The 17580-nt window shown below is 51.5% G+C and overlaps 3 protein-coding genes across 7 annotated transcripts in view; 2 read left to right on the top strand and 1 right to left on the bottom strand.

The window, feature by feature from the left end:
• Positions 1 to 76: 76 nt before the first annotated feature.
• Positions 77 to 3331, top strand: LOC117639201. 4 transcript variants are annotated; one of them, XM_034374635.1, is made up of 10 exons: positions 77 to 208; positions 601 to 722; positions 798 to 959; positions 1126 to 1244; positions 1320 to 1437; positions 1648 to 1812; positions 1945 to 2073; positions 2160 to 2285; positions 2458 to 2636; positions 2728 to 3331. In XM_034374635.1, exons 2-10 carry the CDS (start codon positions 621 to 623, stop codon positions 3170 to 3172), a joined length of 1545 nt encoding a protein of 514 aa, XP_034230526.1. In that variant the 5' UTR covers positions 77 to 208; positions 601 to 620; the 3' UTR covers positions 3173 to 3331. The 4 variants fall into 4 exon arrangements, with proteins under 4 accessions (XP_034230526.1, XP_034230524.1, XP_034230527.1 ...); XM_034374633.1 differs by lacking the exon at positions 77 to 208 and adding an exon at positions 216 to 293; XM_034374634.1 differs by lacking the exon at positions 77 to 208 and adding an exon at positions 483 to 510.
• On the bottom strand, positions 3325 to 6008 carry LOC117639204 (transcription initiation factor IIB). Of its 2 annotated transcripts, none has more exons than XM_034374638.1 (7): positions 5858 to 6008; positions 5158 to 5268; positions 4894 to 5080; positions 4604 to 4819; positions 4382 to 4514; positions 4150 to 4271; positions 3325 to 4065 (listed from the first exon to the last, which is right to left on the bottom strand). In XM_034374638.1, exons 1-7 carry the CDS (start codon positions 5872 to 5874, stop codon positions 3904 to 3906), a joined length of 948 nt encoding a protein of 315 aa, XP_034230529.1. In that variant the 5' UTR covers positions 5875 to 6008; the 3' UTR covers positions 3325 to 3903. The 2 variants fall into 2 exon arrangements, with proteins under 2 accessions (XP_034230529.1, XP_034230530.1); XM_034374639.1 differs by lacking the exon at positions 5858 to 6008 and adding an exon at positions 5698 to 5837.
• A 1253-nt stretch (positions 6009 to 7261) lies between these two features.
• The window catches only part of LOC117639665 (tensin-1), a 130657-nt gene continuing 120338 nt past the window's right edge, over positions 7262 to 17580 (top strand). The window contains exons 1-2 of the mRNA XM_034375538.1: positions 7262 to 7445; positions 14924 to 15035. Of these exons, the coding sequence (XP_034231429.1) occupies positions 14952 to 15035 (84 nt within the window). The 5' untranslated portion in view covers positions 7262 to 7445; positions 14924 to 14951. The remainder of the gene's footprint in view (positions 7446 to 14923; positions 15036 to 17580) is intronic.

Here is a 17580-nt window from a genome sequence, read left to right as displayed (position 1 = left end):
ACCAGTTGGAGACGTTTCCGCCCGGGGAGTAGGCCACCCTTCGTGCAGCCTGTTGCGGATTCTATGTTTCGCCGCCAGGCAGCGCCACCGTACGGGGAATGGTTCACAAACACACACACACACCCACAGCCAGACAGGAGACAGACGGGCCACAAGGAGGAGGGTTAGCGGCCCGTAGGCTTTGGTTGCGAGAGTTGATCCTAGAAAGGTACGTGTTGATTCAAGTTTAGCTCTGATGCAGTGGTTCCACTGTACCAGTCGCGTAATTTGGGTTGAAAATGAAGAATCGTTAAGTAGGTTATGGAGGCATGTGAATCTAACGTTGCCTCAATTGCGCAGTACTGCAGCCGCACTTGGGTGACAAAAGGGGAATACCCACCGTCCACCCCACCAGGAGGATGAAGTGTCAATATCATGCCATCAACTTAGCTTAATTTCACCAAAATGGTTGAAAATGCTCACTGCTGAATTCTTTGATCTAGAGTTCTCTTTCAGAGATGTTGTTTCAAAGTACTTTGTCTCAGAGGTGTACTGTACCTTTGTGGTTGTTTGCAAAGTGTTATGCACTTGTTTGAATTTGCTCAATTTTTTCTCTTGTAGAGTATCTCCGTATCTCCAAAATGGAAGCAATGGAAGAATTAAACAACGACTTATTAATTGTCGATCAGAATGTTGTGCACCTCAAGGAAAAGCGAAGGGAATATTTGTCAACAGTGAGAGATGTGAGTGTCAAATATAAAGCTGTATTCGTTGCGCTTCTTGCAGCAAGAATTCTAAGAAACCTCTGTTTATTTCAGGTGCTGGACGTCTATGTCCTGAGTGTCATGGAGGAGGAAGATCCAATTTTCAGTTTGTTGAGTAAGCGCTCACAATATCACTACAACCTGAAAACAACATCTCCATTTCAACTACAGTTCAAAATTTTAATGGACCTTCCTTTCCTTCATTCCGATATTCAAGTAAGCATATGCCATTGCACAAATCAAGCTGCATTTTAAAAACAAACGTTCCTATATTGTTTTTTTTTTTTGTGTGTCTGTGTGTGTGTGTGTGTGTAGGGGGGTGGGGGGATGGCCCCCTCGCCCTCCTTGCCCCCCCTTAATTACACTCCTGCAATATTTTCAGGTTGAGAGGGGAGAGCCTGGGTTTGTGAAGCTGAAGCTTCCAAATGTTGAAGAAGGTCTGATGAGGAGCAAAGTCTGGACAGAGGCTTGTCACAGAGGCATTCAGAAAAGTTTGACAAGGTGAGAAAGCTAAGCTTAATTTTATTTCATATGTTGATTATTCTTTAAATTATTAAACTGATATACTCTTCTTAGGCACATAAATCAGTGGAAAGATGACTCGAATTATCTGAAACAGACTGCAGTTCTGGGATGGCTGGCTGGTGCTGTAGATAAGAGCTTGGCTTTGGTTGGAACAATACCCAATTATCTGGTATGTACATAAATATAATCAATCGATTTTGTTTACAATTTTTTCCTTCATGTAACAGAGTGGACAGTGGACTTTTTTTTGGAATGCTTGAGGAGTGAAGTAGTACTCTTATTTCAGTCAATAATACTTGGCTGCAGACAGTTAAATAAATGTTAACCAAAAAAAGAATTATATTACAACTATACAATTTTTTTTTTTTTTTTTTTTCAGATACAACGTCAGCACATAAGAAATAAAGTTGTCATCCAACTGGAAGACAAAGCCAAAAATATGAAATTCAATATAGAATTGTTACCTGTTTTAGAATTGACTTCATCTCAGTTACCACAACAGTTAGCTGACAACCCACTTGTGTCTCAAATTCCATCTTGTGATGTATGTTGAATTCTACAATTGTATTAGCATCTGTTAATTTTAATTTTTTTTTTTTCGGAGGAGAGAAAAGAGAAAGATTTTTATTTTCTTTGAATTTTTGAAATTTTCTATTTGATTTTTTTGTGGCCACAGACATGGAGTGTAGAGTGTCGTTCTAATGAGATCTGTAATGATCAGTTCTGGGGAATTTCAATGTGGCAACATGAAAAATTCATTATCAGACAGCATACCAATTTGAAATCTGTGATACACATCCTGAAAGTAAGTAAAGAAATAGCCCCAGTTTTCTTAGTACTAAGGACAGAGAACACCCAGTTCTAATTAGTATGATTTGAATTTTTTCACAGTCCCTTCGTGATGGATGTGAATGGAACATTTTGACAAACTACCACATCCGGACCCTTGTGCTTCAAGCATTCTTGCAGGATCGTATGATGTTCGATATCTTCAGTTTGGCAGAGCTTCTCTTACAAGTAAGACATTGAAAATATTTCTTATTGGGGTTGATTGTTGCTGAAGGTCTGAAGCTCCACTTTCTGAATCCAGCACACCGACTTTTCAATCCTTTGAAAACACATCTACTTCAACTGCTCCACTCTTATTGTGGCTCGATGTTCAAACACAAACCCTATAATTTATTTGCAGCTTTTGCTTCTGCTTCGTGACAAATTAGTTAGCCGAGAGGGCTTACCCTGTCTTTGGGACATGAATTATAATCTACTAAGTGGACTCAATGGACATCAAAAAAGTGGATTAGCACGCGCAGTAACAAAAAGGAGAGACAGCCTTCAAAAGCTTTCCGATAATTACTGTAGTTTCTTCAGGTACCTACCCTTATATAATCTAACAGGAGAGAACTTGGTGATGTTGGTTATGTCAAATTTTGAATTTACATGGCGGTCAATTATTTTCCAGATTGGAAACCTACAGTACTGCTCCAACATCCAGAACGTCTGAAGCTCCACTTTCTGAATCCAGCACACCGACTTTTCAATCCTTTGAAAACACATCTACTCTATCTGCTCCACTCCCTGAATCAGGGGAACAACCAGAGAGCATGCCTTCCTCTTCTGGGGAACAACAGCAAAGGACAATTTCCTCTTCTGAGGAACAACTACCAAGGACCATTTCTTCTTCTGCGGAACAACCACTGAGCAGGACTTCCTCTTCTGCAGAGCAACCACAGAGGAGGACTGCTTCATCCAGGGGTCAACCACAGAGTAGTCCCACCTCTCCTGTCGGAGACATACACAGAAGGGTAGCTGCCTCCAGGAAGCATCACAGAGAGGCCCTGCAGAGCAAGGAGGTTTGGGCCAAGTCCAAAACGGTTCCGGCTGGTGGCAAACAGTTGCTACTGTAGCAGCTGGGGTAGGGGCAGTGGGCGTGACCTTGGCTGCAGCTTACTCCATGAGCAAAAACCGAAACAAAAAGTAACTTTCATTTGCGCTAGCTTTATCTATATTGTCTGTGATGTTGATCACTGTGCTACTTCATTAAATATTTTTAGTTTGATTTATGATCAATGGTGCTTTAATTACACTTCCAAACTACATATTGAAGGCAAATAATCATGTGAAGTAGAAATGGACTAAAAATGAAGATGTTCAAGTCAAAAAAAAGACTTCAACCAATCACATTAAAGGTACCAAACATTTCACAGCTAGAACTAACACAGATATATTGGAAACTCCAAGGCAAATTTTTGAATTATCATTCTGTTTATATTTTTTATCATTTTATTTTAAGGTAACAGATGAAATTTCTGCCCAAATCATGTGGAGAAATTCTCATCAAAAGATTGAAAGTAATTGGTCAACAAAAAAGAAACATTGGTCATGTCAAATAGAGTAACAAGAGACTAAACATGATGGACTCAGAGAGATCTAGATAGGAAACATACAGACGGGAAGCACTGCGTGCATCTTAACAAAAAAGTAATTCAGTACATGTAAAAGTGTATGTAACATACATAGCCAAACTAGAGTTATGTTTTTTTGATACACATTAGGTAACAAATACTTAGCTAGCCTCTTACATAACAAAAAGGACCAATTTAGGAAAAAATCCATAAGACTAAATAAAATAACTAAGTTACATCATAGGTAGCTGATCAATAGGAGTTGCAAAGTTGAAGTCATCAGGGAACAATTTGGCAGCATGAGGATACATCAGTTTGTATGATTGCCGAATAGTGACATCAGCAACTCCTGCAATATCTCCAATGTCCTTCTGAGTTCGTTTGTCCTCAGATGCCTACACAGTAAGAATAAGCCATCAATAATAAAGTTATTACACATAAAGAAAGAAATGACTGAGGAGTGATTGAAAACAGCTTACCTGAGATGCCATATAAATGGCTGCTGCTGCTACAGAAATTGGAGATCGACCTGGAACGATATCTAGCTCGACAGCTTTACGAGCAATGTGAGTAGCTGCTCTTTGAACCAAGTTTGGTAGGCCTTGAAGTGGAAATCATAACAAAAGTTACAACTCAAGATATAACAGACATCATGAAGATTTAGCGCTGAAGTTAAATACTTAAAATAAGTTGTTTGAAAACCATGCATACCAAGATTGGAGCAGAAACGTGACATGAAATCTCCCGTGGTGATGAGATCAACACTGGTCTCCAGTGCCTTCAAAATAAGTTTGAAGCATCTACCAATCTCTTTTTTGCTAATTTTACTGACAGCACAAATTTCCTGAGAACAGAAATTAAAGAGTAAATAAATAAACAAATTGAGGCATACAAAAATAATTATAAGCTCAACAAACAAAGTTCATTTATTACCTTAAATGTACGAGGAACACCTTCTTGACGACATGCAATGTACAGACATGCTGAAGCAATTGCATCATTAGCTCTACCCTTCAGGTTTTTACCATCATGGACTTGTTTAAAAAGATTATTGGCACGGTCAACGATAGTTTTAGGTAAGTTGATGCGGTCTGCCATGTTGTTGATTTCTCTAAATGCATTGATAAGTGTCCGATCTGAACTGCTCATCTGCAAAGAGAAACATCATCATTACCATTCTGAAACACTCTATCATAATGTTGATTAGGTTTGATGAAACTGACTGTTCTTCTGTTTTGATACTTGGAAACACCAAAGCTATCAAATGATGCATCTCCTCGGCCAGGCCCAATCATTGTGGATAGGTCCCCACCGCCAAGAAGTGGGTTTTCGGGCCCACCAACACGAGATGGGTCCACTCCAGACTTTTCATTGCTAAATGTTCTCCACTCAGATCCGACATCGATAACCCTAAAAGGGCAACAAAACTATAGGTAAAATTCGACTCAAGATAATTCAATTGCGACATTAAAGAGGAAGTGACTCACCGGTCCCCAACCACAAGACCACATTCCGAGCATATTTGGTCACCTGCTCTATAGTCCTCAATAAGAGGAGCATCTGGGTGCGCATAGCAGCACACTGTGTTAGCATCAAACCTGGAAAGGCAAGAAGAAAACATAATTGCTATAGCGACTAAATAAATAAGGGAAACTACTAAAATCAGCAAAAATGTGTGACAGATATGAGAAACAGTAGCCAGGACCTATCGTTCTGCTTTCTTTAAAATTCAAAGAAAAGAACAAACGCTATGAGAGTGCAATTTACGTTTAACAGTCTGTAGTTTTAGAATCAATACTGACTGTCTTCTGCCAGATGTTTGATACAAATGACAAGAAAAGACAGGTTAGGCCAATTGTCAGTCCCATATTGTGATAAAAACAAAGCCACCAACATCCACAAGACAATATAAAGAAATAAATTTAAAAGAGACTTTCATATAAAATTCAAATACAAATAATGTAAGGGGTTTGGATAAAGAACGCACTGGACCACAATACAAAAACAGAAACTGTTGAATAGCCTACATTGATTGCCATCAAAAGATTGGCCAAACTCAGAACAAAGAAAGTCACAGAAAAATGAACATTCATGTCAAGAACGATGCAGCGCCCTCACAAGGTACATCAAACTTCATTGAAAGTCAAATAATCCACAAAAAAGCGAACGCCAAAGGACTAGACGTACCTCGAGGAGCTCGCCATTTTGATTCCAACATAAACAGCAAACAGACGAGACGGCGGGCGGACAAATGTGCAGTGCGTAGTTCGCCAAGTTGCGGCGAGAGCGCGCTGCAGTCGCCCAAAGTCGCGCGGGACTCAAGCAGGCGCCACCTTTCTGAAATGGAAAGTAGAGATAACGTGAAAAGTGAAATGAAGAAAAGCGTGGTTCAGCTCTAGCTTATTCCCGGACAAAGTGTCATGTGATTGCCACAGCTGAACTCGTTTAACTGCAGTGACTCGCACGCTCGGCAGCGCTGCTGGTACGTACTGGTACGGAGTATCGGCGCGGGGTATCGCCAGAGGAGAGGCGTCGGCGCATGGGGTATTCCCCTTTAAGGTGGCCTTACAATGAGTGTCCGGCCGGCCATGCCATGTCCGTCATCCGATTATTCGCACTATTTGAACCCAATGTAACAGGAATATGACGTAAATTACTATTCTTGACCATTTTAAACCATCGCATGCGAACTATTCTCAAGAAAAACGCCAACATCGGGAAGTCGGACGTGGGCGGACTTGCATTGTAAGGCCACCTTTATGTTGATACCGTCAGGTGACAGATGAGTTGAATGCAAAATAAAATTTGCTGGGCCAGTATGATAAACAGACGTTCCAAAATTGTAACTGATTTTATTATTTTCTTTTATAAAATGCAACAGCTGCACAGCGAACATGTTCACAGTTAAATTTGATGACAGGCTTGAAACTTTACTTTCCAGCACGGTACCTGCCTGATTCGAACAGTAAGTTGATGGTCGAAGGGCAACGTCAAATAAGCAGAAAAAGAAAGGTGTAACATAAAAATCTCCTAAAAAAAATTAATGAATGGAATTACAGCGATCTTATCAGCACTTTACTCGTCTTCATCATCCTCGTTCTCATCCCCACCACCGCCTTCCTCGTCGTCAACATCATCTTCCTCGTCGACGTCAACATTTTCACTCCCGTCCACAGCATTCAGTCTTTGTGGTTGACCCTGGAAAGCAGCAAGCTCGTAAGCTGCGCCAATTTCACCGGCATGGTCTTCTGATTTCAATACAGCTGTACTTTGGCTATTTTGTACCCCCATCAAGCCGGCTCTGGATCCGCCGCTGCGAGTTCAGCTTTTGACAGTTCACAGTACCGGCCGCTGGGTGGCGCGCTGCGCTACTGATTGAAGTTCATCCGATCACGCAAACAACCCAAACTACGCACGCGATGTGCCGCTGATTAGTCTTTGGGTGAGTAAGCAACCCCTTCAAGTCGCTCCACGCCGCGCCGGCCGGCGTTTCGGGCCCTTTTGACTGCGCCGCGCGCCCCCCCGGTTCTCCCTCTCCCACAGTCAAACGGCGCGCGCCTCGCCTCGCTGCCGGCATCAGTGCCGGTCTGGCCGTGGTCGAGAGCGGACGCCGCGCCGCGTCGTGCCGGCAGCGGCCCGCGTGAATGCCGCGACATCGCGGATAGTGGTCAACTCAAGGTGTGTGTGTGTGTGTGTGTGTGTGTGCGCGCGTGTGTGTCGGCATGGACGGCCCATATCAGCGGATTTAGGATAACCCTGCCTCCCAGTGACCAGTGTGAGTGTTTCTCGGCGTTTCTCCGAGCATCAACTCGTTTGCCGGTTTGTCATGTGTCGCATGTTGTTGTTTACGGTGGCGTGTCACCGGCGTAAGGACTCCTGTGACATGACCAGGCTCGGACTGGCCCCCAAAAGGCCCCAGCAGATCAGACCGCAAAAGGCCCCCGATCATCATTATGTTTTTACCCTTCATGACCAACTTTGTGAGGCTACCGCTCCCAAACTAGTTGCGGTCAATAGCCTTCCCGATACAGGGCATGAAAGAGTAGGGTCTTAAGAATACTAGGGCGTCGAGGGAAGCCTTTTACGGCGACTAGATTGGACACAGTGGCCGCCCAAAGTCAGCAAATTCCCGAGATTCGACCACTTTTTGTCCAACTTGGTCGGAAAATCGTTGCGGTCAAAGCCAAAATCGTTGTGGTCAACGTCTTCCCGATACAGGGCATGAAAGAGTAGGGTCTTAAGAATACTAGGACGTCGAGGGAGGCCTTTTACGGCGACTAGATTGGACACAGTGGCCGCCCAAAGTCAGTAAAATCAGCAAATTCCCGAGATTCGACCACTTTTTGTCCAACTTGGTCGGAAAATCGTTGCGGTCAAATCCAAAATCGCTGTGGTCAACGTCTTCCCGATACAGGGCATGAAAGAGTAGGGTCTTAAGAATACTAGGACGTCGAGGGAGGCCTTTTACGGCGACTAGATTGGACACAGTGGCCACCCAAAGTCAGTAAAATCAGCAAAGTCCCGAGATTCGACCACTTTTTGTCCAACATGGTCAGAAAATCGTTGCGGTCAAAGCCAAAATCGCTGTGGTCAACGTCTTCCCGATACAGGGCATGAAAGAGTAGGGTCTTAACAATACGAGGGCGTCGAGGGAGGCCTTTTACGGCGACTAGATTGGACACAGTGGCCACCCAAAGTCAGTAAAATCAGCAAAGTCCCGAGATTCGACCACTTTTTGTCCAACATGGTCAGAAAATCGTTGCGGTCAAAGCCAAAATCGCTGTGGTCAACGTCTTCCCGATACAGGGCATGAAAGAGTAGGGTCTTAACAATACGAGGGCGTCGAGGGAGGCCGTTGGCCGCAATTTGATCGGACGCAGTGGCCGCCCAAAATCAGCGAAAACGGCTACTTTCTTCCTATATATACTAGGACTCTTTGACCAACTTTGTGACGTTGCTGGTCCCAAGACACGTTTGGTCACCAGAGTCAAACAGGACTCGAACCGAGTGTGTGACCCCACCTATGGATTCCTCGTTCGGAGAGCAATTCATTGGTGGGGTCACACGTTCTGTTCGAGTCCCATTTGGCGACTCGGGAGCTCGAAACGCGTCCGGGATTTTGACCGCCTCCACCGGTCTTCTGGCCCACTGTGCAGCGGGGAAAACAGAGTCAAACGGGGACCGGAAAGCGGCAAAGGTGGCGGCGGGGCACGTGCTGCCCCCCCCCCTTTCCGGTGCGATTCGCTGAATGGGTGCAAGCGGAATCGACGAGAATGCACCTTCGGCGGACAAAGAAGTCCTGTCCGTCTGCCTGTCCGTCTGCCCGCCCCATGGCGCGGCTCGCGCGCTTCGATTGCCATTCATTTGTCTCAATGCGTCACGAGCAGTCATGAGCCGCGGCATGAGGGCCGCAAGTGCGGCACACCGAATTAAAAATTTCATCTTTTTAAATATAAATAAATAAATGGAATAAAGAAAGTCATTAATAACGCTTGTCACGGTCCGGCCACGTGGGACAAGCTGTCGAGACGTCGGCACATTAATTTCCATCCTTCTCCGCGGGAAGCCGAGACTTTTTAAAAACCCTTTTCGCTGCTTCGCTGCAGATGGGCTGCTTCGGATCGATCAGTCAGGATGAGTCACACGTTTGGGCTACCCGGCGAAAAAAAGAGCGACAAAATAAACACGCGTGTTTGCACTGCCGCGTGAGGGAGTCGAACCCGCGACCCCCGACGGGGGGAGCGGCCTCGGAACCAACTGCGCCACCGGATATTCGCACGTAGTCGGCTGGTCACGAACCTCGGAGTGCGCACCGAAAACCCATTTCTTCCCTTCCTCGGCTCGGCCCTCCGATCCGACTCTGGCAGATCCGCTCAATCATTATTGACGTCTGATAGCAGTAATTTAATGAGAAAGTGATGGGTTCGTAGTTCACGCCATGGGGGCCCATTGCGGCTCGGACCAGCCGGACCAGCCTCAGCCGGGCCTCAGGATGGGATAGGACAGGAGGGCCCGTCCCTAAGGCCAGTGGCGGATCCAGATTCGATTCCCAGGGGGCACAGTGGGCCAGAAGACCGGTGGAGGCGGCCAAAACTCTGGACGCGTTTTGAGCTCCAGAGTCGCTAATCTGGGCTCGAACCGAACGTGTGACCCCACCAATGGATTCCTCGTTCGGAGAGCAATCCATTGGTGGGGTCACACGTTCGATTCGAGTCCCATTTAGCGACGCTGGAGCTCTAAACACGTCTAGAGTTCCGCCTCCACTGGTCTTCTGGCCCACTGTGGGGGGGAGGGGGGCACAAAGTGGCACTTCTTCTTCTTACCTTCCTACAAGGGAATCCGTCGTTCTTCCCCCTCCCCGGATCCGACCTTGCAGGCTAGGTCCAGCAGCAAAGTGGACACTCGAAATCGCATCGGTTCAGCGGGGATTCGAACCTCGAACCTGGCGGTGTGAACACGTGAACGAGGTGACGCATCGCGGGGGCAGTGGCCAGCCGGCCCATTCCGAACGGTGCGCGCCGTCGTCGCTCCGTCTCTCTCGCACTCGTGGGGCGCCTCGCTAGCCTCGCGGGGGTGCGAGAGAGACGGGGCGACGGCAGCGCTGTTCGGAATGGGCCGCCGGTGGGCCGGTGGGGAGCCCCGGCCTCGGCCCCGGCGGAGGAGAGGAGCCATCTGCCCTGTCCACCTCTAGTTAGTACCTAATTAATGTGCGTGTTAACACGCTGCCAGCCCTGCCAGCCCCGCCAGCCCGCCAGCCCCAGCTGCCTGCCTTCCCTTCCCTTCGACAGCGCCGCCGCCGTGTTGGCCGTGCCGTGGGACAAGGCCCAGGCCTCGCACCATCATCCCTCTTAGCACAGTCTCGCAGAAAAGAAACGTTTTTAAACGGTTTTTAAGTGCGCGCTGCCGTGGCGGCCGGCGGACTCCCGCGTACAAAAACCCCAAATGATGTGTTTATAAGTGGCGCCGGTGGCACCGCACCGTGTGTCTCTGATCGAGAGCGCCGCCGGCACCGCCGCTCCGCCTCACGCACGACGCCGCGAGATCCACATCTTCTGCCGCGCTCCGCCGCCTGCAGACTGCTGCCGAGAGTCGTTCTCGTCGCTCTGTCTCTCTCGCACCTAGCACAGGGGACGCCCCTTGAGTGCGAGGGAGACAGAGCGGCGAAAACGACTCTCAGTCTGCTGCGTGACACTGGTTGCTTCTTGTGATGTTGCCTCCACCCTCCCCTCCGCCCCCTCCCCTCCTGGCACGCGACCATTCATAATTAACCGAGTTCCTCGCGTATACCACGCTGGGAGTGCCGCCGTCCGGGGCGGCCAGGGCACTGGCGGGGCAGGCAGGGCTACTCGGCGACGCAGATGCGCCTCTCTCTACCCGCCCTTCATATTTTTAGCCGCGTCTGGCGAGCAGTTAGCGTCGGCCCCTGGCCTTCCCTGGACGGCCGCACCCTGTCCGCTCCCCCCTCCCCTTCCCCTCTCCGTCAGCAACTTGGTTAATGAAACAATAAATCTGAAGTCACCATAAGCGCGGATCCGTGGAGCGGATGTCGGAATGGACAAGACGCTGAGATGGCCCCCTGAAAGGTATAGCCGGCGAGAAGCGACACTGCCCCTGTAAGAAGGCAAAAAGTGCTATACTGCCCTGCAAACTGATTCCGAGAGTCGTTTTCGTCGCTCTGTCTCTCCATGGCACCTTTAGCGACAATGAGTGCGAGAGAGACAGGGCGACGAAAACGACTCTCGGAATCAGTCTGCTGGCTCCGGTCCGGACACACTCAATGGCGTTCGCTTCGGCGGGTAGCGCTGTGTGGTGGCGGCGCCGGCGAGATGGAATCGCCTCGCGGCCCGCGTCGCTGTGTGTATAGTACTGCGATTGGCGCGGCGCTCTCTCTCTCTCTCTCTCTCTCTCTCTCTCTCTCTCTCTCTCTCTCTCTCTCTCTCTCTCTCTCTCTCTCTCTCCTACGGAACGAGTGAGAGAGACAGAGCCAAACGGCTGCACTAGTCCGGACTTGGACGACGACGGCGACGACGACGGCCTGCATGCCAGGTGGAGCGCAGCCCCGGTGCAGCCCGCTAATTCGTCCCAAGGACACTGTGTGTGTGTGTGTGTGTGTGTGTCTGTCTGTCTGTCTGTCTGTCTGTCTGTCTGTCTGTCTGTCTGTCTGTCTGTGTGTGTGTGTGTCCTTGTGTCGCCGGATTACGCGGGGCAGTAAAGTCACGACAGTGGAAGAAGGCAAAAGCCAGGCGAGGCCCATCAAGGTGGATTTGCGCTGGCTGCGCTCCGCTCGGCAATTGAATGCCGCGTGGCGTGCCGCGGTCGGTCCTTATCGCGCCCCGAGAGGCTGGCGGGCCACAGTGGGCGAGGCGGCCAAAACTCTAGACGCGTTTTGAGCTCCAGAGTCGCTGAATACGACTCGAACCGATCGTGTGACCCCACCAATGGATTGCTCTTCGAACGAGGAATCCATTGGTGGGGTCACACGTTCGGCTCGAGTCCCATTTAGCGACTCTGGAGCTCAAAACGCGAGTAGAGTTTTGGCCGCCTCCACCGGTCTTCTGGGCCACTGTGCGGGCTGCTTCCGTCTCTCTCGCACTCGCGGGGCGTCCCGTGGAGGTGCGAGAGAGACGGAGCGACGCAAGGGAGCGCGGCGCTGTTTGGAGTCAGAGTGGTGGTGGCGCCGGTGGTGGTGATAGTGTTGGTGGAGGTGAACAAGGAAAAGAAATTCCTGCACTTCCGAGACACTCAAGTGTGAGAAATAGTTTCGCTTCGGGAACCAGAAACAAAAAACAATAAAACGACAAAAAACTAAGTTCCTTGCGGGAGGTGCGCGAGGCCCAAATGAAAATTCCCGTGCTACCACAAAAAGAAATCTTGACGCGCGAAGAATGCTGCCATCAGTGCAGGGGCAGATGCAATGCCGAAATGAAATTGCCCCGAAACCGCACCGCAAAAATCCCTGAAGTGTTCGAGTGCATCAGTGAGTGCACGGGGGAGGTGCGAGGCCCAAATGAAATGGCTGCGAACGCGGCCGCGAAGGCGCGAAGGCGCGATGATGACGGTGCTCTTGGAGTCTTCGCGGAGCGTGACAGCGCGCCTCGCTCCACATGCGGCACACGATGTGGTGCACGTGGTACAGCGACACCATGATGATGGCTTTGGGTGCGCATCGGAATAATGCATCACTTGGCGAGCACGCACGCGTGTTGCAAAGCCCGCGCTGCGCAGATGCCGTCGCTCCGTCTCTCTCGCACCACCACGGCCTGGGCGAACCCCGTGAGAGCGAGAGAGACCCATTCACTGTTCGGACGCGGGCCGGTCGTCAGGCGAGCGGGAAAAAGGCAATGTTGCCCTGCCCACCTTCGAGGCTGCCGCCACCGCCGGGGGTCGAACCCGCACCGAGCACCCCAAGGCGCCATGCACTTCGGTCACGCGCGGAGGTCGCGGGTTCGACTCCGGTCATCGAGTTTTAATCCCCCCCTTTTCCCACCGCGGGAACAGATGGGCAGTAACACCGGGGAGGTAGTCAGGCCCGCTTGGTGCTCTACACCCCTATCTATCCATTCTGGTCGGCTGGCGACGGTCCGGCACACGCTATAAAAACCTTGCCGCCACCGCTGCGCGCTCTGCGTTCCAGCCTTCCATAACCTAGCCGGCTTCCTATCCTAATGTCTCCATCCATATCCACTCGACAGCGAGCTGCAGCGGGCAGCGCCGGGCAGCAGACTGAGAGTCTGTCTCTCTCGCACCCACACGGGACGCCCCATGAGTGCGAGAGAGACAGGGCGGATCAGTCTGCGGGGCAGGGCCGGCCGATGAGTGCCAGGCCACCGGGGCTTTAATTACTGGAGGAGAAAGTTTCGGGGGGCGGTGCATCCGAGTGCATCGGCGCATCGCGCACAGTGTGTCAGTGTTAGTGTGTGAGTGTGTGCACACGGCAGCTTGCAAGAGTGGCGCAGAAGTCACTTCAGTGACGGGATGTCGCACCCTGCCGGTAAGGAGCATTTCGTCACACACACACACGCACACACATACACACACAGACACACGGCCAGAGTAGTAAAAGCAGAACCCCACATCGTGGGGTTTGGGTTTCGATCCGTGGCGCGCGGCGGCAGGCGCACACCTTTGGCCACATGCATCCCCCTATTCTTGGTGCAGCCGGCGGCAGATGTGTGGGCAAAGGACGTGCTGAGCGGCGCGGCAAGGCACGGCACGGTACGGCCACACCGGTGGGTCACGCGCGTGTGCCGCCGTCAAAACGTTTGGTGAGGACGCTACACGCCGCCGCCGCACCGTGTGGCGATTGGGAAAAGAGGTGTGTGTGTGTGTGTGTGTGTGAGAGAGACTGAGCCTCACCATGCGGTGACAGAAGTGCGGCAAAGGTTTCTGTCAAATTCGTAATTTCCTTCGCGGCGCAGGGATGCACGACGTGAGGCCGGGAGGATCTCCACCACGCCTCAATGGGTCGGCAGCATCCCATTTCACGGCGTGCCGGCCAGGAGAGAGAGAGAGAGAGAGAGAGAGAGAGAGAGAGAGAGAGAGAGAGAGAGAGAGAGAGAGAGAGAGAGAGAGAGAGAGAGAGAGAGAGAGAGAGAGAGAGAAGAGGGACTGACCAGACGCCGCCCTCCTCGTTCTCCCCGTCTGCCGGCAGCTGCAACGTCAGCGTGCCCCCGGACAAGGAAACAATATTTTGACCGGTCCGACCCGACGGTCCGACGGCCAGGGCAGTAAGTCCCCGGAAAGGTGTACAAGCCAGGCAATGGCTGTTGTGTTGACTGTGTGTACTAGCAAGGGCGGATCCAGAGACGGGCTCAGGGGGAATAGGGCGGTTGACTACAGGGGCAAAGTGGGACTTGTTGCCTGCCTTTCAGGCGTGGCTTCGCCGCACAGTGGACCAGAAGACCGGTGGAGGCGGCCAAAACTCTAGACGCGTTTTGAGCTCCAGAGTCGCTAAATGGGACTCGAACCGAACGTGAGGCCCCACCAATGGATTGCTCACCGAACGAAGAACCCATTGGTGGGGTCACACGTTCGGTTCGAGGCCTGTTCAGTGTCTCTGGAGCTCAAAACGCGTCTAGAGTTTTGCCCTTCTCCACCGGCCTCTGGTCCACTGTGCGCCGCCCTCGGGGTGGGGTAACAACACCCCCAACGCCCCCTGGATCCGCACCTCCGGTCTTTATGCCTTATGGGGGACACTCGGTTGACTGTCTCTTCGGGCCGAACCAACTTGAACGTTTCGTGTTGTTGCTGCAGGACTACCAGGACCCCCAGGACATCGAGGATGCCGTGGCTCAAGTCGTGCCTGTCGCCGCAGCCCGCCCGCAAGAAGCCCACTATCAGCCCGCCACTGCACTTGCTGCTCAAGGTAAGGCCAACTCGCTGCTTTTTTTAAGTTTCAAATTTTAAGGGCGAAGTTTTCAGAGTTTGTGTTTTCAGTCGTTCGCAGATGTTTATCTATTTTCGCCTTCATTGGCGTGTCTTTCCCTTTTTGATCGTCGCGGTACGACGATCTCTTATTTCTTCTCCGTCGAAAACGGAGTCGAGTTTTTTCCGCGGGCGCTTCGAGAGCTCGAGAGCACGACACGCACGAGGACGGCGCGGACAAGACAATGTTATGAGTTGAACGTATGCGGGTGCTTTCCAAGGCAAAAGGAACAACAACAACAACAGTTGAAAAGCAACAATAACAACAACAGCATCGGCAGCAGGGATACTCGGCGGTGCTCCAAGTCCGCGGGCATTACTACACTATGAGCTCCGCGGTTGAACAGGTTGAGGCGGCGATTGCGGCTCGGCTCCACACGGACACACCGCCCCCGCCTCCCCCACCGCCCCCGCGCCGCCCCCGCCCCGCCCCCGCGCCGCCCCCCCCGCGCCGCCCCCGCCGCCGCCCCCGCCGGCCTGACTTCCCCCAAGCGATGGTTGAACCCCTTGACCATATGGTACGGGTAACTAGCCGCGGAGGGCGGGGCGGGGCGGGGTGCGGTGGGCGGGTTGCAGTGGGGCGAGGCGGGGCGGGGCGTTAAAGAGGGTCGCGGAGGTGTAGCCGATACAGTCACTTTATCGGCCGCATTATCGTGATGAAAGGCAGGCACTCCGTGACGCTGTCTCTCTCGCACTCGCGGGGCGTTCCTTGCAGGTGCGAGAGAGAGAGAGAGACGGGGCGATCGGCCTGCCGCATTAGCGCCGTAGAAAGCAGCACGCGTCCATGTCGCTTGTTGCCAGTGGCGCGGACGACGAGGAAACGGAGCGCGTTTATGAAAATTGGAATCTAGTTAAGGGGGGGAATAAAAATAAAATGGGGTACACACACTGTTGATTTAATTTGATTTCTTTTTTGTAATTTGGGGACAACGGTGCTGCGGCGGGTGGTATGGTATGGTACTATCGAATTATGTGCCAGCCAGTCGGCCCCGCTGTGAGCAAAAGCCTAATGGATATTTCCACATGGCGGGGCAAATTCATGTGACGTTTCGCGAGCAAACCTCGCCGCTTGCCGCGCTGCTCCGCCAATTTCGCCCCGCCGACCGAAATCCCTCTCCTTTTTCGGCGCCGGATTTCTTGTTTATTCTTATTTAGTGGGTATTATCTCGCTGTTTTGCATGTGGAGCCGGGGCCGCGATTGTTCTAGTCAATGAAAACTTCCTCTGTGTGCGTGTGTGTGTGTGTGTGTTCGTGTTTGTGTGTGCGTATTTCATCGGAATTGATTCGCGGCAGAGCAGTCTCACGCAAAGGAATAGTGGAGTTGAGGGTCGCGATATTTGCCGTGGCGTTCGCGGCTATGCAGGTGTTCGTGTCCGTCGGTCGGCAGACTGATTTCGCTCTGCCTCTCTCGCACCTCTCCGGGACGCCCCCATGAGTGCGAGGGAGGCAGAGCGACGAAAACGGCTCTCGGAATGAGTCTGCAGGTGGCCGTCGAGGCGCGTCGCGGTACGGCACGGCGGCACGGCACGGCACTGCACCGCCACGGTGTTGGCGCCCCCTCCTCCGCGGCCAAGGATGCTGCTGCGGGATAGTATAATAATGATGATAACGTTTGAGGCGCGTTTTTTCCTTTGTTTCTTTTTCTTTTTTTGGCCTTGATGGTCATCGCTTTGATCTTTATCGATCCGTGTTCGTCTCGGTGCACCACTGCATGGACGCAGCCCGTCGTCATGAGTCATGGCGCGCGGCCAGCAGACTCATTCCGAGAGTCGCTTTCGTCGCTCTGTCTCTATCGGACTCGTTGGGCGTTTTCCACGGGTGCGAGAGAGACAGAGCGACGTAAACGACTCTCGGAATGGGTCTGCTGCGCGATGCACCGACTGGCCGGCCGACCGACCGGCGCACCTAGATGCGTGGCCGCGTCGGCCGGCCCACTGTGAATCGGCCGCATGGCGGCATGGGCCTGCTTACCGATGAAGACACCTGCAGCGGGGCTTATCCGGTGATCGGGTCGCTGCGCCTCTCTCTATCTTTCTTTCTCACTCACACACAGACATTCTCTCAGACACACCCCTTTCTCTCTCCCACACACAGTCAGACCTCTCTCACAAACACACACTCAGACGGACACTACTGGACACTACTCTCACCCCCCCTTCTCTCTCTCTCTCTCTCTCTCTCTCTCTCTCTCTCTCTCTCTCTCTCTCTCTCTCTCTCTCCCTCTCCCTCTCCCTCTCCTCTCCCTCCGGGTGGTGTCCGACACGTGGACGGTAAGGCACACGGTTGACCCCGGGCCGCCGTGGGCCGCCGGCAGATTACCATGATGGCCAACACTTGTCCCGGCGGGGTCGGCGAGCCGCGCGGCCCGTGGCCCGCAGCAGCGTAAATCAAATTTGCGAGGGGTTCGCCGCGTATTCAGTGTGTGTGTGTGTGTGTGTGTGTGTGTGTGTGTGTGTGTTTGTGTGTGTGTGTGTGTGTGTGTGTGT

This window comes from Thrips palmi, unplaced genomic scaffold (assembly GCF_012932325.1).
Source record: "Thrips palmi isolate BJ-2018 unplaced genomic scaffold, TpBJ-2018v1 HiC_scaffold_11, whole genome shotgun sequence".
Taxonomy (NCBI): Eukaryota; Metazoa; Arthropoda; class Insecta; order Thysanoptera; family Thripidae; genus Thrips; species Thrips palmi.
The sequence above is the reverse complement of the archived record's forward strand: the minus strand, read 5'-3'. Positions and strand labels throughout refer to the sequence as shown.

Coding starts and splice junctions, on each gene's coding strand:
- LOC117639201 (XM_034374633.1), top strand. CDS start 236: ATGCAGTGGTTCCACTGTACCAGTCGCGTAATTTGGGTTGAAAATGAA. Junction 723..797: donor ATTTGTCAACAGTGAGAGAT/GTGAGTGTCAAA, acceptor TGTTTATTTCAG/GTGCTGGACGTCTATGTCCT. Junction 1,438..1,647: donor GAACAATACCCAATTATCTG/GTATGTACATAA, acceptor TTTTTTTTTCAG/ATACAACGTCAGCACATAAG.
- LOC117639204 (XM_034374638.1), bottom strand. Junction 4,820..4,893: donor AGTATCAAAACAGAAGAACA/GTCAGTTTCATC, acceptor TTCTCTTTGCAG/ATGAGCAGTTCAGATCGGAC. Junction 4,272..4,381: donor ACGTTTCTGCTCCAATCTTG/GTATGCATGGTT, acceptor TTCCACTTCAAG/GCCTACCAAACTTGGTTCAA.